The sequence below is a fragment of the Buceros rhinoceros genome, unplaced genomic scaffold (genome assembly GCF_000710305.1).
Source record: "Buceros rhinoceros silvestris isolate BGI_N320 unplaced genomic scaffold, ASM71030v1 scaffold16176, whole genome shotgun sequence".
Lineage (NCBI taxonomy): Eukaryota > Metazoa > Chordata > Aves > Bucerotiformes > Bucerotidae > Buceros > Buceros rhinoceros.
In genome coordinates, this window is record NW_010419461.1 from 10,277 (window position 1) to 28,872 (window position 18,596).

At 41.9% G+C, this 18,596-nt stretch overlaps 2 protein-coding genes across 3 annotated transcripts in view; one reads left to right on the forward strand and one right to left on the reverse strand.

Annotated features, from left to right (window-relative positions):
• Nucleotides 1-2,829, forward strand: part of XRCC3 (X-ray repair complementing defective repair in Chinese hamster cells 3) — a 12,298-nt gene extending 9,469 nt beyond the window's left edge. Inside the window, exons 6-7 of the mRNA XM_010138933.1 lie at nt 1,559-1,605; nt 2,607-2,829. Of these exons, the coding sequence (XP_010137235.1) occupies nt 1,559-1,605; nt 2,607-2,829 (270 nt within the window). The remainder of the gene's footprint in view (nt 1-1,558; nt 1,606-2,606) is intronic.
• A 7,300-nt stretch (nt 2,830-10,129) lies between these two features.
• KLC1 (kinesin light chain 1) overlaps nt 10,130-18,596 on the reverse strand; it is a 27,362-nt gene continuing 18,895 nt past the window's right edge. The window contains exons 13-15 of one of the 2 annotated variants that reach the window (XM_010138934.1): nt 16,404-16,534; nt 11,929-11,995; nt 10,166-10,561 (exon numbers count right to left, since the gene is read on the reverse strand). In XM_010138934.1, coding sequence (XP_010137236.1) covers nt 10,496-10,561; nt 11,929-11,995; nt 16,404-16,534 — 264 coding nt within the window. In that variant the 3' untranslated portion in view covers nt 10,166-10,495. Of the gene's footprint in view, nt 10,562-11,928; nt 11,996-16,403; nt 16,535-18,596 lie in introns of both variants that reach the window. The other variant, XM_010138935.1, reaches the window with a different exon arrangement.

The following is an 18,596-nucleotide window of genomic DNA, read 5'->3' on the forward strand; positions in this document are numbered from 1 at the left end:
AAGAGTGTATGAATGCCGGGGATGAAGCAGTCACACTTGGAATGCAGCCTCAGAAAGGGGTTAGTAAATGTGCAAACAGGCCACTGTCCAGAAGCTTCCCTCAGGCAAGGCCCTTCCACCAAGTGAGTACTCAGCCCTGAGCTTTCCTTCTCACAGCAGAAGAAAAAGGGGAAGGAGGAAAGCTGAGAAGTCACATAGAAAAATTTTGTATCAGGAAGGAAGAAGGTCTAGAAACATCGAGCCAGCTGTTACTTGTTTGCTTTGTTTCAGTTCCCTGGGAGGAGTTCTGGAACTACAGAACAGGCTCTGTGAAACCTCATGTTTACTACCGTAACTAGAAGGGAGTGTGGTGGAATTCATACCTAGCAGTAATGTGAACAGCTTTCAGGCATGCACAGTGGTGTTATTTTCAGCAAGATTCCCATTAAGATTTAGTAGGATTTAAATTCACAGCCTTGAGTAACTACTGATGTTTTAACCAACTTTTTCTTGCACCTTTCCTAGGCCCAGCTAGTGTTTAAGGAAAACTGTAACTGCTTTATGAATTTTGGTATTAGTAGAGACAGTTTGTTCTCCCTGGGAAGAAGGGTTTGGATTTTGCTCTTTGTTAAGCACAGAATTCTGTGCTCCAGCATTTATGCTGTGAAGCCAAATAATGGAGCCCAGTTTCCTGGCCGGCTTCTGGGATGGTCCAAGTGTGAGCATTTGGAAAAGACTGTCTGCCTTTTTCCTGGGGGTTTTGAGGGCCCACCTAGCAGGCAAAAGACAATCTGATTTAAGGGTAAGGCAAGTCTAGATGTGTCCAGTCTCTGCCTTGGAATGGTTCAGCCTGAGAGGAAGAAGAGAGCTGCTTAGATCCGCCTTCCCATGGTGGAGTTTTATGTTGGTGCTGCCTCTCAGTAGATGAGGCCTGACACTCAGTGACAACAGTCTGACCATTTGCTAACAGGGTCCTTTGGGACTGTATGCCAGTGGAAGGTGACTTGTTACATCCAGTCTGTAGTGACAGAAATAAACTGTGGCTGTAACAACACTGAGAAAGATGGTGGCTGTAGTCATCCGTTCTGTACAGGAGCGTTACCTGTCACTTCATTTGCTGTACTTTGTGAAGAACTCGTGTGGAAAAATCATGTTAAAAGACAACAGAGGGAGTCAAGAGGTGTGGATTTTTCTACGTTGTAGTCAAAGGCAAACTGCTCCATTAAGCAGGACTTCAGAGGCAATGAAATCGCTGTGGACACCTTTTGGAGGTTTGGGCTTTGGCACCTTTTATCTGCAGAGACAGCGTTGGAACAGTTTTGAGTGTGTTATTGTGTTGTTTGCCTTTTTTTTCTTTAAACAAATTAGGTATCTTGTAGTAGTTAAATTTGCATAAGCTGTAGCTAGAGAAATAGCTGTAGCACTGTAAACTTAAGTTCATAACTCCCTTTTCATTTGCCTCAAGAGTAAGTTGCGGTACCTTGGGTTTTCCTGGCTTCATTCCCTTCCCTGCCCTTCTCCTTGCTAAGAACAACTGCACAGCTACAGGACAACTTCAAACGTGGTTTTTGTGCTTTAGGTGACCGATGCAGTGAGCGAGCCGGAAGCTGCTCAGTGCGGCTGTAGGTGAGTCACCCACAGCAGGGATGGATCGATGTCCCACACAGCGGCGTTTAACCACGGCAGTTTTTGTAACTCCCAGAGCGCGTTAAGAGCAGCAGTGCCTTTGCCCAGCCATGCCGTGTTTGCTGGAGAGCAGCAGTAACTCGTGAGCTGTAAAGCAGAAGAAAGTGTCATACACTCTTACGTGGTGATCCCTGTGGGGAAGAGGTCCCTGTGCTTAATGGCTGGTGGGCTTGCTTGTGCAAGAGTGTTTTTACATCTCTCCTGAGGTGACCGAGTGCATTTTCTGTCTGCTAAAAAACCACACAGCGACCAAACCTTATCAGTTGGTTTTGATAGTTTCTTGGAGAGAAAAAAAAAGTCTTTGACACCAAGATCTTAATAGGATTCAGCCATGTACTTGTTGTTGGAATCCCAACTCTAATCTCAACTTACTACCTCAGATAGGTGCTACATTAGTGTAGCACTAATGTTTTTGCAAGAAGTTTGTTATGTCCTTCAGAGTGAGAAACCAGCACACCACAAGGATAAGTGCTGGGGTTTTTCCTTGGTTATCTTGTAATTCTTTTACTGGAGAGATTGCACTTTTTCCAGGGAAAAAAAAGTGGTTTAAACTTCAGGTTGAAAGTAATAGGTATGCAGTGCTGTATCTATCAGAATTTATAAATAGACCTTCGAAGGGAATCCAGGGCCACGCTTCAAATACTTAAAATTCAGCGATTTTTCTATCGCCATTTTCCTGTTACAGGAGGGGACCTGTCAAGACAGGTGTTCACTGTGGCTGTAGTTAGTTGGAAGGATGAGTTATTCTGTAGAGAAGCACTTCTCTTCCAGTTGTGACCTTGCTGTAGAGCAAACCTAGTGTATAGTTTTGTGAGTGTACCTTGTCATCTCTGTCTTTGAAGATCTGGAGTTTTAAATGCAGTAGAAAATTGCTACAACAGAAGTGAAGGTATTTCGTGTTAAATTCATACATGCAGAAATCTGTAATGTTGTCTTTACAGTGTAGTGGATCAGAGAGTCACTCCAGCACTTGGAATAACCTGGGCAAATCAGCTGCTAATGAGACTGATGGTCAGCCGAGTATCACAGCTTGAACAACCGCCTGGAACTGTGTCACACCACACTGGAAGCATGAGGACTTTAAGAGTAGTTTTTGCTCCTCATCTCCCACCATCCTTTTGCTACTATACAGTAAAATTGGAAGGTGTGAAAGGAATAAAATAAATCCTTTATATAGTAAAGCATCCTGCTCCAAAAACATTATCGGGACTACTTTGCTTCAGGAAGAATCACTAGTAAAATGAAAGTCTGCCTAGATGAGAAGGGGAGGCTGAAGTACATAAATGGTGATACAGCTCCATCGGACCTTGTCCACAGGGGGAAAGAAGGTCTTTTTATACGTGGGCACATGTTGATCAGCTTTTCTTCGTGGGAGAAGTACTCTGAAGGAGAGCGAAGCAGTGGGCAGGTATGCGGCAGGAGGCCGCACAGTGGAGTGTGATGGGGAAGTCTTGGTTTAGGGGAAACTTGGTTTACAATTTTGTGCTAATAATGTGCTAATCTAGAAACAGATTTCCTGCAGTTGTGCTCCTCTGTTTCCAGACCCAAAGGGACTCAAATTCCACCAGTTAATAGAGCCTGCTGCTGCCTGTGGGCCTCATGCTGCCATCACGTATCGCCATTCTTCTAGCTGTAGGGCCTCGGCCATCAGACAAAGCAGCTCTGTCATGAAGCAGCTGCCCCACTTTAAAACCACTTCTTATTAATGTTAGGATTAAGAACACAATACCAGAAAGATATTTAACATCTTACTGTACAGTAAAACGGCACTGCTTTTGTACTGTACAGGCAGCTCTAGCTTCACAGAACTTCTACAGATTTTTTTTTTTCAGAAATGGTTCTTTTTTCCTGCTTTTTCTGTTCCCTCGCTCATAGCTAAAAATGCTTTTGCCTCTTGTTATAAAAAAACAAAACACAACAAACAGCACAACACCTAGGCCCCCTGCCTTGTCCTGTTTGCCCATCACTCCAGCTCTAACGGGGTAGTTTCAGAGTAAGCGTTTCAGCCGTGTTCTTCCTGATAGCACAGCACAGCGCTGTGTTTAATGTGGTTTTTCTTACTCTCTTCGCACAATTTATGGCACCTTTTTCTGTTGTCCTCAGACTACTGCTCTGACAGTCATTTAGTCACTGCTGCACTCAGTGTGAAAGAAAACCAGCTGAAGTTGCTCATGCACGTTTCCAAAGGCCTCGGGCTGTATTTGGCCTATGGGGTGCCTGCTCCTGCCAGTGTATGATGCTCACGTATCACGTACATGTTAAGCTCTCAGCTTTCCCCCTCCTTCTACCTGCTTCCCCAGGCTGCCCAAACAAGACATCAGCCAGTGTCTTACGTTTTCCTGTGTAGTTATGCTGCTCAGGTCTGTCTTTTGGCAGATGAGAACCTCTTGTTCGCTGTAGACTAAACGGTAGAATCTCTTCCATCAGTACAAGGTCAGAGGACTGACCATCACTTGGTACAAGGCAAGTCCAGACCCATTCCTTTTGTGTTCTTCCAGCACACCATGTTAGTGAAGTATCCGCCTCCTCCACCTTTCCCCAGTGACACTCTTCAGGGCTGGCGCAGGCATCCTTTCTGGGCAAGCCTGCAGCTGGGCAGCAGAAAGGGAAGTTTTCTCTAGCTGTACCCGAGGATGGGTGGCACTCTCTGGCAGAGATTTCTCAGAGCCACAACTGAGTATGACATAAGGAATAGACCCACGAGGCCAGGGCTGTGTGACTGCCACAGGGAAGTTCTGGAGAACAGGCACAGTCACGGCTCAAAGCAGGAGGAAAGGAAGTCTAAGAAGCAGGAAGAAGGAGGAGCTGCTTTCAGTGCCTTCTGAGAGCCCTTCAGTCATGGAAGGGGACCTTGTGCAAATAACAGAACTAACTGTCTCTAATAAATTAGTCTCTTTTCTAAACTGTCTTCACTGGACATGATCTCGCTCTCCGGTATGCTGTAGTAAAATCCGGCCACGATACTCCGAAGCCTTTGGGTACTCCATCTAAGGAAAAAGTGGGAGTGCTACAGCCCAGTGGCATGGCCACCCCCATCTCCCAGTCCTTATGTTCTGTGCCTCCTCCCTAACAATAATGAAGATAAACTAAGCCAGCATAGGTGACACTCGAACTATTGTCTTCCATTCCCAGTCTGTCTGTCTGGGACATGGACTTCAGCCAATACCTCGCTCATCCTATTGTAGTAATGTGATTAAAAAAGAAGCCACAGACAGATGTAGCCGATTAAGGGGAGTCAGTCAACCCCTGCCTGGACATTCATGTGCAGACAAGCCTCTTCAGTGCCCAGGCTCCAGTCCCAGGACCTTGCCTCACTGGGAACTGTGCTCCAATACGCATCTTAAGGCTCACTGCTGTAGCGTTTTGATAGATCTTTGCAACCTGTCTGCTTGCAGGAGCGAGACACCAGTGTTAGGAGTCACAGCTGGGTCTGGAACCAAAGTAAGTCCTGGCTTACCTGGGGGAAAAAACACTTACCAACAAATTTAAGTAACATCTTACCTCAGCTAGTCTTGCCCGTGTTGGTTTTCATTTAAATCTCCAGCTGGAGGCTTAAATCCGAGTCACTCCGCTACAGTCTCACCATCACACACAAACCCCAAACCTCTAAAGTGCCGCTGACCCCCAAATCACTCGCAGCAGCTGAATGTTCGTCTGCAGTTTCTAGCCCTTTCTTCAGTTACTTCCATCCGAAATACAGAACGTCGATCAAGGTAGTACAGCTTTGGGGTGCAGCCCCTTGTGAGGACTGTACCAAGCACTTGCCCTCTTTGAAGCCTCGTGTCAAAGCGTTGAAACATGCTTATGTTTTAACAAATGCCATTTCAGAATCTTCCCTTTATACAGCTTTATTCATCTTTGGGTTTCACAGTGGAGATTTGTTTCTATACAGGACAAAACTGAAGTAATTTTTACAAAGATTTACATTCTAGGATGTATGGAGTATCTCAACTCTCCTGTAAGGCTACCTTTAAGTATTTCCCACACTTTGAAATGCTAAATGACACTTGAGAAAGTTTTAAACAGTTTCAAATTAATCTACAGATCTGTGATGTCTCTAAAAAGGTCTTTTTCCAGCAGAAGGACCATGTAGGGTTCTGGAAACATTGCTTGGGAAACAGAGAACCAGATTCATTTGTGCTTGGTAAAGAATTTACACAACAGAACAGACTGAGTAGATCACGCTAAACAACCTCACTGCGGGTTTCCTGATGGAATCACAGAGAATTACTACTATTTGTTACAAATAACATTGGTGGAAGTTTATTTTCAACAAAGTTTTATGGGGTGGGACAAACAGGCGAGCTCGGGATGGGCTTTCGTCCTCAGCTGTGACAAGTGGTAACTACACATGGAGATCAAAACGCAGCAGCATCTTAAAGCCGGTCTTGGAAGGTCTTGTTTTCACAATCAAGCAGGAAATGCACCTATCGGGGCGGGGGGGGGGCGGCTCCTCAAGAAGGGTACACGGACATTACAAGTGGTTTTCAGGTTTTGCTGCTGTTGGGTTTGGTATTTTAAAGCAGGTCCTAGAAGACAGTCAGTACCACACCGGACTGCTCAGAACTCATCGGGCTGAACTGCACCACAACCTGCCTCCACTACTGCGTGACGCTTCTGCTACATCATTTAAAATAAAGACCCAGTAACTTTCCACGCTTGAATTGTGACTTAAGGATAAATACAGGAAATGAACGATTGATCTGCTTTTTAGAACCACTTCACTGTGCTTCTTCCATGTGGTACACAAGTTTTAGTCTCTCTGCCTTGTGTGTTAGAGCCGCTTCACACTTTCTGATGCAGCTGGAGTGTCCTGCGCACTTGCAGCTGTGGTTCTCTAGGGATTCTGTGTTTAGAAGCAGCTGTAACTACAGAACGATCTTGCAACTTCACTACGATCATAAGCATTTTCTCAGCAGCTCGGGGCTCTGGACCTCTGTCAGATGGGGTCACTTGCTTCTTGCATCGTTGTTTCAGGATTTTTTTAAAAAAACAACGAACTGTTGGCCTTGACTGTTCAATGCACTGAGACTACTGTGAATGGTTTGGGGGAAAAAATAATCCAATACAGATGTTCCAGACTTCCCTCCATTCTAAACTGTTTTAAAAACAAATCAATGAAATAATCCGATGTTTATACCAAGACTTCTGTAAGTCTGTGACAGTGCAAAGTTGCTGGAATGAAACGGGAAACTTCACAGCATCACATCTTGTAACATTTATTCTCTCAGTACAGGCCAACATTACCAAAAAAATGCAAATTCTCTCAGCAGCTTTCAGACAAAACACGACCTGCATAACAAAAACTGAAGTAACGTGGGCTCACGGGGCATGGTGGCACACTGTGACGAAGCACTGCACACCCCTTTTACTCTGCGTTTACAACAGAACCACCCCATTTTCAAAACGACTGCATTCAAATGGTACAATTTCAGCACAAATACTTCTCAAGCTTAAAGCCATTTTAATTTATGACCATTCGGGAGGCCTCGGGAGGACGGGGGTGTTTAAGAAGGGGTACAAACCCCAGATGTGTCCAACTGCTTTTCCGCTGTTTGAAGTGCCGTGTTCTGTCACTGCAGTACTGCAGGCACGAACACCACCGCAGCAGTTCAGTTACTCCTCTAGCAGGGGAGCCAACCATGAGACAGCTGTAATTTAACCGTGCTATTTAGTAAGATCTAAACTCAAGACCAAATATTGCCAATAATCCTAAGGACCAGCACACAGCCAGACAGACAGGGGTCAGCAGGCACCGTTCTATCGGTAACAACTCAGCGTGTGATTCATCCTACACATGCCCATCACCGACCCTGTCCCTCAGGAGAGCCAGCCACTGTCAGCAGGAGATTCCAGAGGAACTGGCCTGAACCGAGTCCTCCTCATGTTAGTAACGACACTCTCCCTCACCCTTCTGGGCAGGACAGACGCTAGATTAAAAACGCAGAGGTTTTTCTAACAAGAATTCTGTCAATTTTCAAAGTCTGTCCTAGTTTCCTTGTTGATTTAGTTTGGTACTGAAGACACCCAAGAAGTACAAAACTGGGTATTCTGGTTTTATGCTTTATGCAGACTGTTGGCTACACCTGGAACAGAGGAAATACAGATAGAAAATCTCACATAAAAGCAAACTGAGGAGCCCACCTGAAATTTAAATGTACAAAACTATGTCCTGACAGTAACTCACTCGTGATTCCAACGCAAGGAATGTTGACCTTAACTTCCTGTACTTTACAAGTTCTCCTCAAGCCGCTCACTGGCTTATAACGGTAAGGACTTGGCTGCCATTCCTGGGCATTTATGGATTGGAGAAATCTTGAAATTTATTTCTTCTCTCCAAAAAAATTAATCTTTTAAATATAAGAATTGTTTAATAAGCAGTAGCTCAACAACTTAATCTTCCAACACACTTTAAAATACTATATAAAGGTTTAAAACAGTTAAGAGCACAGTACTACTAGTGCCACCACCAGCAAGATCCCTCACTATCACCACCAACACACCACGGTCTTGCATTTAAAAACTTAATGTACGTTGAAATCCGGCATGGTTAAATATTTTATTGCTATTTACACAAGTTGTTGGGGCTTTTTTGAGAGGCTGTAAAAATACTTTCCCTTCAAAGATGAAAGATGAACGTAGAAAACACATTCTCACTTTCTTTAAATTCCTTACTACCAAAGCCAGGTCTGCATCTGCACCCAGTTTTGTGGGTGTTTTTGGAAGCCAGACTTTCCTAACAGCCTCTGAGTGGGGCTCTGAGCTCTGCAGAACCATGTGCCCCAGCGCCCACTGAGCTCCTCCTCTTGGCAGCTGCATCCTGCTGGTGTGAGACGGGCCGGGCTGAGGGCAAGGGGGGTTTGCAGGGAGAGTTTCTCACTGGTGCGGCCAGCAGACACTGTCCCTCTGCCTCCCCGGTGGTGGGACGCAGGCGCCCGCCCCGCCTGGCGGCCTGACGTTCAGCGCCCTGCGCCGAACCAGCTCAGCCGGGCTTTGTACAGAGATCTGAGCCCACCAATGGGTGCATATAATGTATTTCGATTTAGGGGGGAAAAGTATATATATTATGTATTTTTAATATAAAAAGCTCTTAATAAAAGATTAAAACTCAAGAGTCTACATCATATGAGTATATATTGTTAAGGTAACTGAGCAACAATCTGGTTTTGCTCGAGTTCATTAATGAATTGCACTACTCTGTGCTAAAACTCCTACGCATTAGCAGCATCGTATCTCACCGTTCCTACGCTGTCTTCACTGCAGGGACATCCCATACGCAGCTTTCTGTAGAGAGACGCTAATAAGGTACCTCCTGGTAAACATAGTTAAGTGCATTACAGATACAACTTTTTGCATCAGGTATTGTAACACTACTTAAACCCAGATGCAAAGCCACGCAAACACTTCTACAAAGTACTAATTCGAGTGACTCTTCACAGCCCGTTCAAATTCTAAAACTTGCTTACGTCCCTTCAGTCGGCACTAACCTTGAAGGAATATTCCAGCTTTTCCCACAGTTAATTTCGTTCGGCATTTTCCAACTCACAACTATGACCACAAATACATTTGTACATACACTGGTTGGTTTCTTTACTTTCTCATCCAACTTCATGAGTAAGAATTTTTACAAAAGATGGGACAAAATTACAAGCTTTACAGAAAAGCAAAAGGAAACACTAGTTTCTATAAAATACTTAAACCATACATACTTAGTTCCAGCAGCAGTCCTGTATACAGACAGCGTATGTATTAACCGTAAGTAGATTTAACACGGAGGTGTGGTCAAACGACTTGCTGGCCACCTACGGCCATCTTGCGCTTCCACTGGGGCCCTTCGGACTTGAGTGGTCCTTTGCACAGCTGCTACTCCTCCGTGTAACAGCTTAGCACGCAGTTGTCTGCTTCTGCAGTCATCGGCTACTGCGGAGAAAGGCAGGATTTGGGATCAGCGTAAGGAACTGCCGCAGCACTTTCAGCATAGAACAGGATTGTGAATTCCAGTGGACAAGCAAGAAAGTCAACCTGAGGCTTGACGTTTCCCTCAGAGCAACGGCAGCTGCTCCGGGGCAGTTGCAGTCCAAAACTTCAGTACTCTTCATCCACACAAGGTAAAGGTCAAAACGTTTTCCATTTCTCCTGCTCAAGGTGAACTGTCCTGTCTCCATCACCTACTGTGCCCTAAGACTCACGTCAACAAGTATCAAAGTTATGGTCGCAGGTGTGGCTGTTCACGCTATCTGCGGGTACTGCAGTCCCAACCATCTCCTGCAAGGTTGAACAGCTCAGTCTAGTGGTTAGGTAAGCTGTGCCTAAGTGCTGTTTTGCCAGCTAAGGTTTCTAACATAACGACAACCGGTGGCGCAAAGGAAAGCCCCACCAATACAGTTTGCTCGGTTTGAATGCATACAGCAACGCACATGAATTTATCCTTGTCTGATTCCAGCACTGATTATAGCTATCGCTGCACACTTAATTTTGCCTGCATTTTCAAACATCTTTGCATTTTGGTATGCTTTACATATGTATTTATTAATTTTTTTCTTTTGGCTGCTGTAATATTCAGCTCTGTTAAAGAAACCAACATAAGTAGTAGGATGAATTGCAATGAGCAATATATATCTATGTAGTTTTCCTTTAGAAGACAATACCCACTAATGCTGTGTTTGAAATCGTCCCTATTTAGAAAAGTAGAAACAGCAGTCCATCGGGAAAAACCCACAGAAACTACGGACTAGGTGTTCCTATACACAATGATGAGGAAACCAAAGCTTTGAAGGTCTCAGTGCTTCTTTATTCTCAAGGAATATTAGCTAGCTTCTCTTCAAGAATCTCAGTGCGCCAGATCAGTATGACTGACACTCAGAGCTCTCGAGTCTGTCAGACAATTATTTCGTTCCTGTGCGAAGAGGAAAAAAAAAAAATTAAGCAGATAGTTCAAGCAAATAACAAAACTACTACTTTTAACAAACGGGAACAAACAAATATGAGGAACTACGGAGAACTGGCCTTGTTCTTGTCGGGTAGGGGGACTTTTTTCCCCCCTGTATTCTAAAAAACATCTGTTTTCCCCAAATTTCAACTACCAATACTGAAAAGATTTACTGATGGGTATACACATCCTCTACAGTCCTGACCCAAGTCTTGCCAGAAATGCAAGAGCCCATCTATGGGAATTGCCACGAGTGTCTATAGTGGGTGAACTACAGAAGTTCACAGGAAGGGAGAACTAATTTTAACATCGCGGTGTACACACAAACAGTCAGTTACTCTCATGCAGGTCAAATCAATCACATTCTACGGATCCAGTGCAGGGGCACCTGGGGCATGGCATTTTGCAACCTTGGCGCTGTTGCTGGAAAGAACTATTCTTTACCCTGCTTTTTTGGTTTTCAGCTGAACTTCACTCTAAGCAAAGTTTCGCCTAAGTTTCACACCACAGAAATCTGCAGTACACTCATTACCGAGAGTTAAGACACCCTTATGCCACTCAACAGTAAAATGAGAGCCATACGGTTTGGGCTTTCTCGCTACTGTAAGCAAGTAGCGATGAAGGTCCTCACATACAGTTTTGTTAGTAGAGAAGCAATTTCATCCTCCTAAAATTAGTTGCAGTTACTCTGTTAGTAAAAGGCACAACAGTGTTTAGAACGCAGAACATTGCCAGCTTATTTGACATTATAAGAAACAGTGACTTAAGTAAAAACAGGAAATGGGAAGAAGCAATTGGGCACACCATAAACAGTTCAGCAAAATAAGGAAGTTTTATATTAGCAGAGCGTAACATAGGTCAGACAAACTTTTAGAGACCGCTCCTGTACAGCCTCAGAAACAAGTGAAGCTGCACGTAAGGGAATCTCAAAACGTACAGCAATTAAGATGATTGGGACCTCTGCAACAAAGGGGCTGAAGGCCCCTTTCTTAATAACTGGGCTTTAAAAGTTCTTGTATTTTTTAGTAGCGTTTACAAGAACATAAGGTTCCAGAAGTTTCATATCCACTGTAATAGTTAGAGGCCCAAAGTCAGGGACTGCTCGGTGTCATAAATGCCAATGCTCTTTACTGGCCAGACTTCACCGCTTGCTCCAAATCCAGCACATTCACAGCAGCCTTACAGAACGATGCCTTAAGCGCACGCTTTAAACTTCTTACTGAAGTACGATCTGACCAGTCACTAGGAGCTTGTTGGTTTACTCATCATACTCTCTTTATCTCGAACCCTACTAATGATACTTATTTTTGTAAGAGTATTGTAGGGCTTCTTACTTGAAAATGATCTTCAGTAGCCTTGCCACCCATGTTAAGAACATTCAGAGAACTGGCACGCTTCATGCTGCAACCAGGACAGTGAACATGCAAGGATAAACCAATCAGAACAGCTGAAAACTACAGCTCTAAAAACACAAGTACAACAACGAGCAATGCACAGTTAAGGGAGTTTTAACAATGCCCCCAAACTGATCTCAGGGGTACCCTTTAAGATAACGACGTAACATCGAGTATGCTTATATCCAGTTCTAAATTACATATAAATCCCCCAAAATTACAAGCTCCTCAGAGCTTAAACATTTCAGGCAATTGCTTTAGTTTCAATCACATGAATACACTGACTTAGCAATTATTTTTAATTAATGAATTCTCAGCTTCTTACAAAAGCATAAAATGTTCAGACAGTTTAGAAAAAAAAAGTGAAAGTTAAGTTTCTCACGTAGGCAGCATTTAACTTGGGAAAGCTACAACAAACATTAGTTCAGCACTTTCTGCCTCATCTAGGAAAGTCTCCAGAATCTACTTCAAAAAGCATTTTAAAATCTTTTATTTTAAATATTTCAAAGTGAAGTGAAATAAGATGGTTGCTGCTATTAGCTCTGGTTATGCTTTTGGCTTTGCAAGGCTCTGAGCAGTGGTAACAACGACCCCAGAATACTGGATGGAAAACAACAGGTAAAGAAAAAAAATTAACCACCTACACAGGAGCTACTGACAGTCAAACCATCACTGCATTAACAGTAGATAGTAACGTCTCTACTGCCGTTTGAGATGAGGATTAGTAATTTATCTACATTTCTCAAACACCTACAAAATTTAACAAAGATATTTTAAAGTGTGTGTAATGGGATTCAAGAGGAGCCTTAAGATTCCTATCAGCAGGGTGACGACCACAGGAATGTCTTCATTACTTTTATGACATTACTCAGAAGGCTCCATGTTTGCTTTGATTTTTCACTAGCTCTTTAACTACTAAATGAGGGCTTTGAATAGGTATGTGATGAACTATTTGCAAGACAATGAGGCCCCAATCCTGCAGCGCTACCTTTAGAGACCGCTGGCTGCTGCTAAGTTTCCAGCGCCTTCCAGTAACATGGAAAGGTTTATCCATACAGGTCACATTAGAGATTAACCAGTTTTTCCTTCTACTGAAGCAAGACTACTAACAGTCAAAGTCAAGCACGAGTTTGAAATGCTCTCAGAAAGCAAAGGCTTAGCAGAAGAATGAACCAAAACACTAGCACAGGCAACAGCTGCCGCGTAACAGGCTCACTCTTTTTTCCTAGCATTAAGCCTGAAAAGCGAGACTGTTTCCAAAGCTAGAATGCACACGGTTTTAAATATTTGACATGAGTGTTAGCAACAACAAAGCAAGGACTCATGCATCGTATACACCTCTCATTTATTCAGTGAAACATGTACAACAGAGGTTATATATGGAAGGCAAAGTAAGTTAATCCGTAAAACAAACAAAATGTTACGTAAAACTCTTCAAAAGAGCATAAAGGTTTATGGAAAACATTCCAGGGAAACAGAGAATCTACCAGTATAAATTTACACAGGTATTTTTAGGTTCTTGCTGAAGTGCCAATTAAAAAAAACTTTTAATCACACATGAGATACTAGTTTGCTTGTGGGTTGTTTCTGTTTGCTTGTTTTTAAATCCATATACTTAAGAACTTTTGTCTGGCAAATGCATTTTTAATTCCTGCCACACTAGAAACATGGTATCACAAATAAGATGCAGCTGTTTTCCTGGTGCACAGGGAAAAGCAATAATGAAAGGTTTGGTGTTTTTTTTTTCTTTTAAATTACAAATCTTAACTGTTCTGCTGTATGATCAAAATTTTAAAAGGGAGGGGGGGAACCAAACCTAACACTACTTAAGCAAAGTTAAATTATGACAGAACTGAATTCTGAAATACGACAAAGAACAAACCGATACCACACTTCAGGCACTGTATGTTTCAAATAACAGTTGTTAAGAGATTTGTTCTCTGTCAAAAACTCTTTTGCATGACTTTAAAGAAACAATTTCCCTGATGAGTTTTCCACTTTATTCTCTTCAACCTTCTGTTTGAAGCAACAACATGAAAACCAAGTCTGTCTTTCATGCTGTGGTATTAATGTATTTCGGGTTTAGTACTTCTCATTCAGAATCAGAGCAGCACTGTCAATTACTATTTACAGAACCACGGTATAAGCAACAGCGGTAAATCAGTTCCAGAATAAAGCCTTCACAGAGACACGGGCAGGGAATGCAGAGGTGTGCTGGTACGGGGGGAGGAGGCACCTAAGTCTATCTAGAGTAGCTGACTTAATAGCAAAAATTATTCATGTGTTTGCTATGTCAGTATTGTAATATTCGGCTATCAAACACTCCAAAAACAAAAGGTCTGAATAATAAAAAGAATATCTCTTTTATTAACTCAGAAGCAAAAAAATAATTAACTCTATTTACTAAAGTTTCACCCAAAAAATGAAATGAAAATAACTTCTTGGAATATTGATAAGTACAGGTATGCTTCATGATCTACAAAGCTGGCACTTCGTACCAGGAATCTTTGCATTTGTTATTAGAACCAGCTAATATAAATTAGGATTTAAAAACGTCTGTATCTTACAAGAACAGAAATTGCAATATTTATTTCTTACACACTCAACATGCATATCTACATAAAAGCCTACCAATGCAATCACTTATTGCAAGTTTTAAGAATAAATTATTCTTTGAGAACTATGATGACATCCAAAACCAACAATATTTTGTCAAAAAGGGAAAGCAAGACACTGCTTTGTTTCCAAGTTTGTTTCACATTAATGTCTTTGATACAGACCCCACAATACAATCAAGGTTAGTGTGGGCAGGTTACTTCTGTGCTGGTCAAATACCACCACTGAAGTGCAGAAAATTAAAAGGCCGAGTTCTTACAGGACACTGCAAAGCCAAATGTCTCCAGTTATAGGTAAGCACAATAATCTACACCTATAATCACGGAGTTACTTTACCTGCAGAAAAAGTTAGCTCTATTTACTACGGAGAACAAGGATTAAAACCCTTGGCTTTTAAGAAACTGAAAACCTTTCCATGTCTCACGAGAATTAGGAGAAAATGCAAAATCAGCTATGAATGTATGCATTCAAGAATGTACCCAAACTATGATGTATGAACTCTAGACAGAACTGAACAGGAACAGAAAACCTACACTGAAGCCAAAGAAGGAAATTCCTTCTGTTTTATTCTAGCTTGCATTTGCTTTTTTCCCTTCTTCTAATCACATTCTTCTCAGTTTATTCCCAATCCGTCATCCCAGAGGCAGTTCAGTAAATGCAAAGGGATTTTTGACCCTGAATTTGATTCACGGCCTTCAGTGTCAAGTCTCTGGCAGCTAAGAGTGAAATTTAATTAATTCTAAAATTCAGATCAGGTTAAATTTGAAACAGATACAGAACCAAGTGAATTCTACGTGTATCGCAGCTGTACATGATGTTTTACAGCCGCATAAGAACAGCAGAACAAAACTCTGCTGGAGCACTTACTAACCGACACTGAGCCCCTGCCTCCAGATCCCTCTCTCAGGTAGTGCCATATCATCATCCACTATGTTACTCATTGATCCAGCTGCTCCATCAGAAGCTACTGCACGTTCTCCAATTTAACGGTTTTAAAGTGCAAGTTCAAATCCATGGTGCCATACAGTTTCCTGTCAATGGAATGAGTCCGTTTCTCCACAGCCAGGGGAAAACACCCTGCAGAACGGACTGGGGGTGAGAGGGAACACCCACGAGTGTCACTATGCTGAAGAGCAGTACATTTTAACACTGACTGCTCTGCAGCAGCCACTACATTTTGAACATTTTTATGCACTTACTACAAATATTACACACATCCAAATCCATAATCATATGGTGAACAGGAAAGACTGAGAAGTCAGATTCATTGAGATCTGAATTTTTACCACTGACTTCACTGTGGCTGAATGTTAGTGAGATGCACAACTAGGTTCGACTCTTTCAGCGCTTTGCCCTGCCCCTGGAAATCTGGGATTTCCAAGAGAAGGACTCAAGCCAGTAATTCTCCTTGTACCCACAGTGATATAAATGGCTTCATGTCTTGATATAGCTTTATCTAGAATGTTAGTTGTGGGTTTACTGTATTCAAGCTTTTATTGTAACAATCAATAAAAAATAATAAATATTGCTGTGTGAAAAGGAAACTTTCGCAGGTAACAAACATTTATCAATAAATCTATTTTTCTATTCAGGTGGGTAAAGCAGTAAAAAGGGGGGGGAATTGAGTTAACTCTTAAAAGCAAATATAATTCCTCGGGTGTTACAGAACTTGTACTCTAAGTTTGAGAAATTATCTCCTGTTTTATTTTTCTTTGAGGTACCCACCCTAGGTACTGCACTAGGCTACAGTGGGGGCACAGAAGGAGGGCACACCAGCACAGCTAAGAATAGATAATTACCCTGGATTCTTTGGTTCACTGTCTCGTGAACTTCCTCCCTTCAGCTTTCTAACCAGCTTCTCACTGCTGCGTCTAATGGAAGCACGAAGTTTGCTAAAGGAACCACTGCGTTTTAAAGATCCAGTGCCATCCTGAAAAAAATTGAACAAATGTGAAAGTGCAAGAGTTTGTTGCCCTCCCCCAAATCTGGCTCACAAACATTAACGAATGAGTTTAACTTGCTATTAATACACACTTGGTACAACTACCTTCCAAAAGGGTTCCTTCCAAACCGCAACTAAGGTTTTCTAAAATATGAAGACATGCTCAAGCCATGATTCGTAATAAAACCCCACCGCAGTAGTCGAAGTCGTCACCATCACCATGTTACCATTTTACATGAACACACTGCTTAACAAAGTACAATCCCGAAGCAAAAGCATTCCAAAGTCTATGAAAAAAACCCTCTTATTTTTTCTAAACATCTACATTACTTGCAAACATGTTTGTTTAATCCTAAAATTCTTAAACAAAAATACTTCTGATCAGAAAGATGTATGATTAAATTGCTACGATTCATTTTAACTTTCAAAGACCATGTAAAACATGATGAAATGAGTTTTTCATATATTGCATTCATGTTTTACACTGCTGTGCTGATCCAAAGAAACTTCCAACTGACCACAGTTCTGTTCTTAAATGTCTTACTCTTAAAAAGAAAAGCCAGTTTAGTAAGATTAGAAGTGACCAATTCCTACTTCATAGAACTCCTACGTGATTACGAAAGGAGAATTGCAAAAGAAGAAAGTAAAGAACTACTGAGCAGACAAAGACAGACACCTGAGTTGGAGTGAGTTTATTAGAAGTTAGAAAGACAAATACACGAATCACTGAACACCAAGATTAGTAGAGAAAAGCATAATTGCCAAAATCTCACACAAAGACTAAACAGCAATGCTACTTCAGAATAATCATAAGTGAAGACATCCAGCGTTCCATATTGATGTTAACCATGTAATAGGTCTCAATACATTTGAAAGCACTTGGAGAACATGCCTTACTTGTATTGGTTTTGTTTTTCTCCTGTAAAGATCACCATCATGCCAGTTCAATAATACCTTGTGTGATACTTTTAACTACCTTTTTTCCATAGTGAACAGCTACTTATAAAGTTCATCGTTACTTGTTTGGTTTTTTTACTAATGCATTACACAGCAAATGGTTGTAATAACATTTTTTTGTATGACTAGATACATATCTGGCAAAGCTACACATGTACAGAAATAGAAAACCAAAAAAAGACACCAGCACTGAAGGAATGGCCAGTTTACAGGGAAGTGTAGCTCTGACAAGGATCTTAAGGGGTTTGCTAAAACACAGCAGTCAGTACTGAAGAGAGAAGTTAAAGCTCGAAGATGGTGCACGCCCGTCATGCAGGAGACAGTATAAGAATCACAAAAGGCATCTAGGCCTGTCGGAAATGGAGAGAGAAAAACTGAATGAAACTGTTGGGAAAAATTCAACAGTTTTCAAATTTGAACAGTTATGTTTACAGTATTTCTAGGTCACACTCAAAACAATTTTTTTGAGAGTATGTGAGCTGTCCTTAAGGCCAAAGCACAGGCCCTCGCAATTACCAGAACATACGTCTATGGCGATAGCTGGTGATTTACCATCACACGGTTTTGCCTATATAGCTAATATGCGACTTACAGATGAGCATGAATGATGCTTTGCATTCTTGTATAAAACACAAAACACTTGCAGTATTACATTTTGTAAACAAAGAAAGGATTTTTTTTTCAGCTGACGTTAACACAAAAATAAAAATAAAGGAAAAAGAACCAGAAGAAAGGAACAGAGCAAGGTGCATTCATTTCAGCTTTAACTTCTGTCAGGAATTTTCCTCACAACAAAACTGCAAGAAGAAAGAGGTCTTCCCCTAACCTCCAGACAAAATTCTGTTCATTCCTTTAAGAAGTTAGAAACCAACTAACCTTCTAAGTATTTTTTAGAACACCTCCGCGTGTATACGTGATATCCAAGTGGAAACCTGTAGTCTCCCTAATGCAGGGAGGCAGCTGGAAGAATCCACCTTTAAACATCAGCTGTGGTTCAAATTACATGCTTTCCATCCTCAGTGTTAAGTACCATAATGAACGATCATTGAAGTTCTTCTTGCCAGTGGCAAAATGCCTTGCTACCAAGTGATCG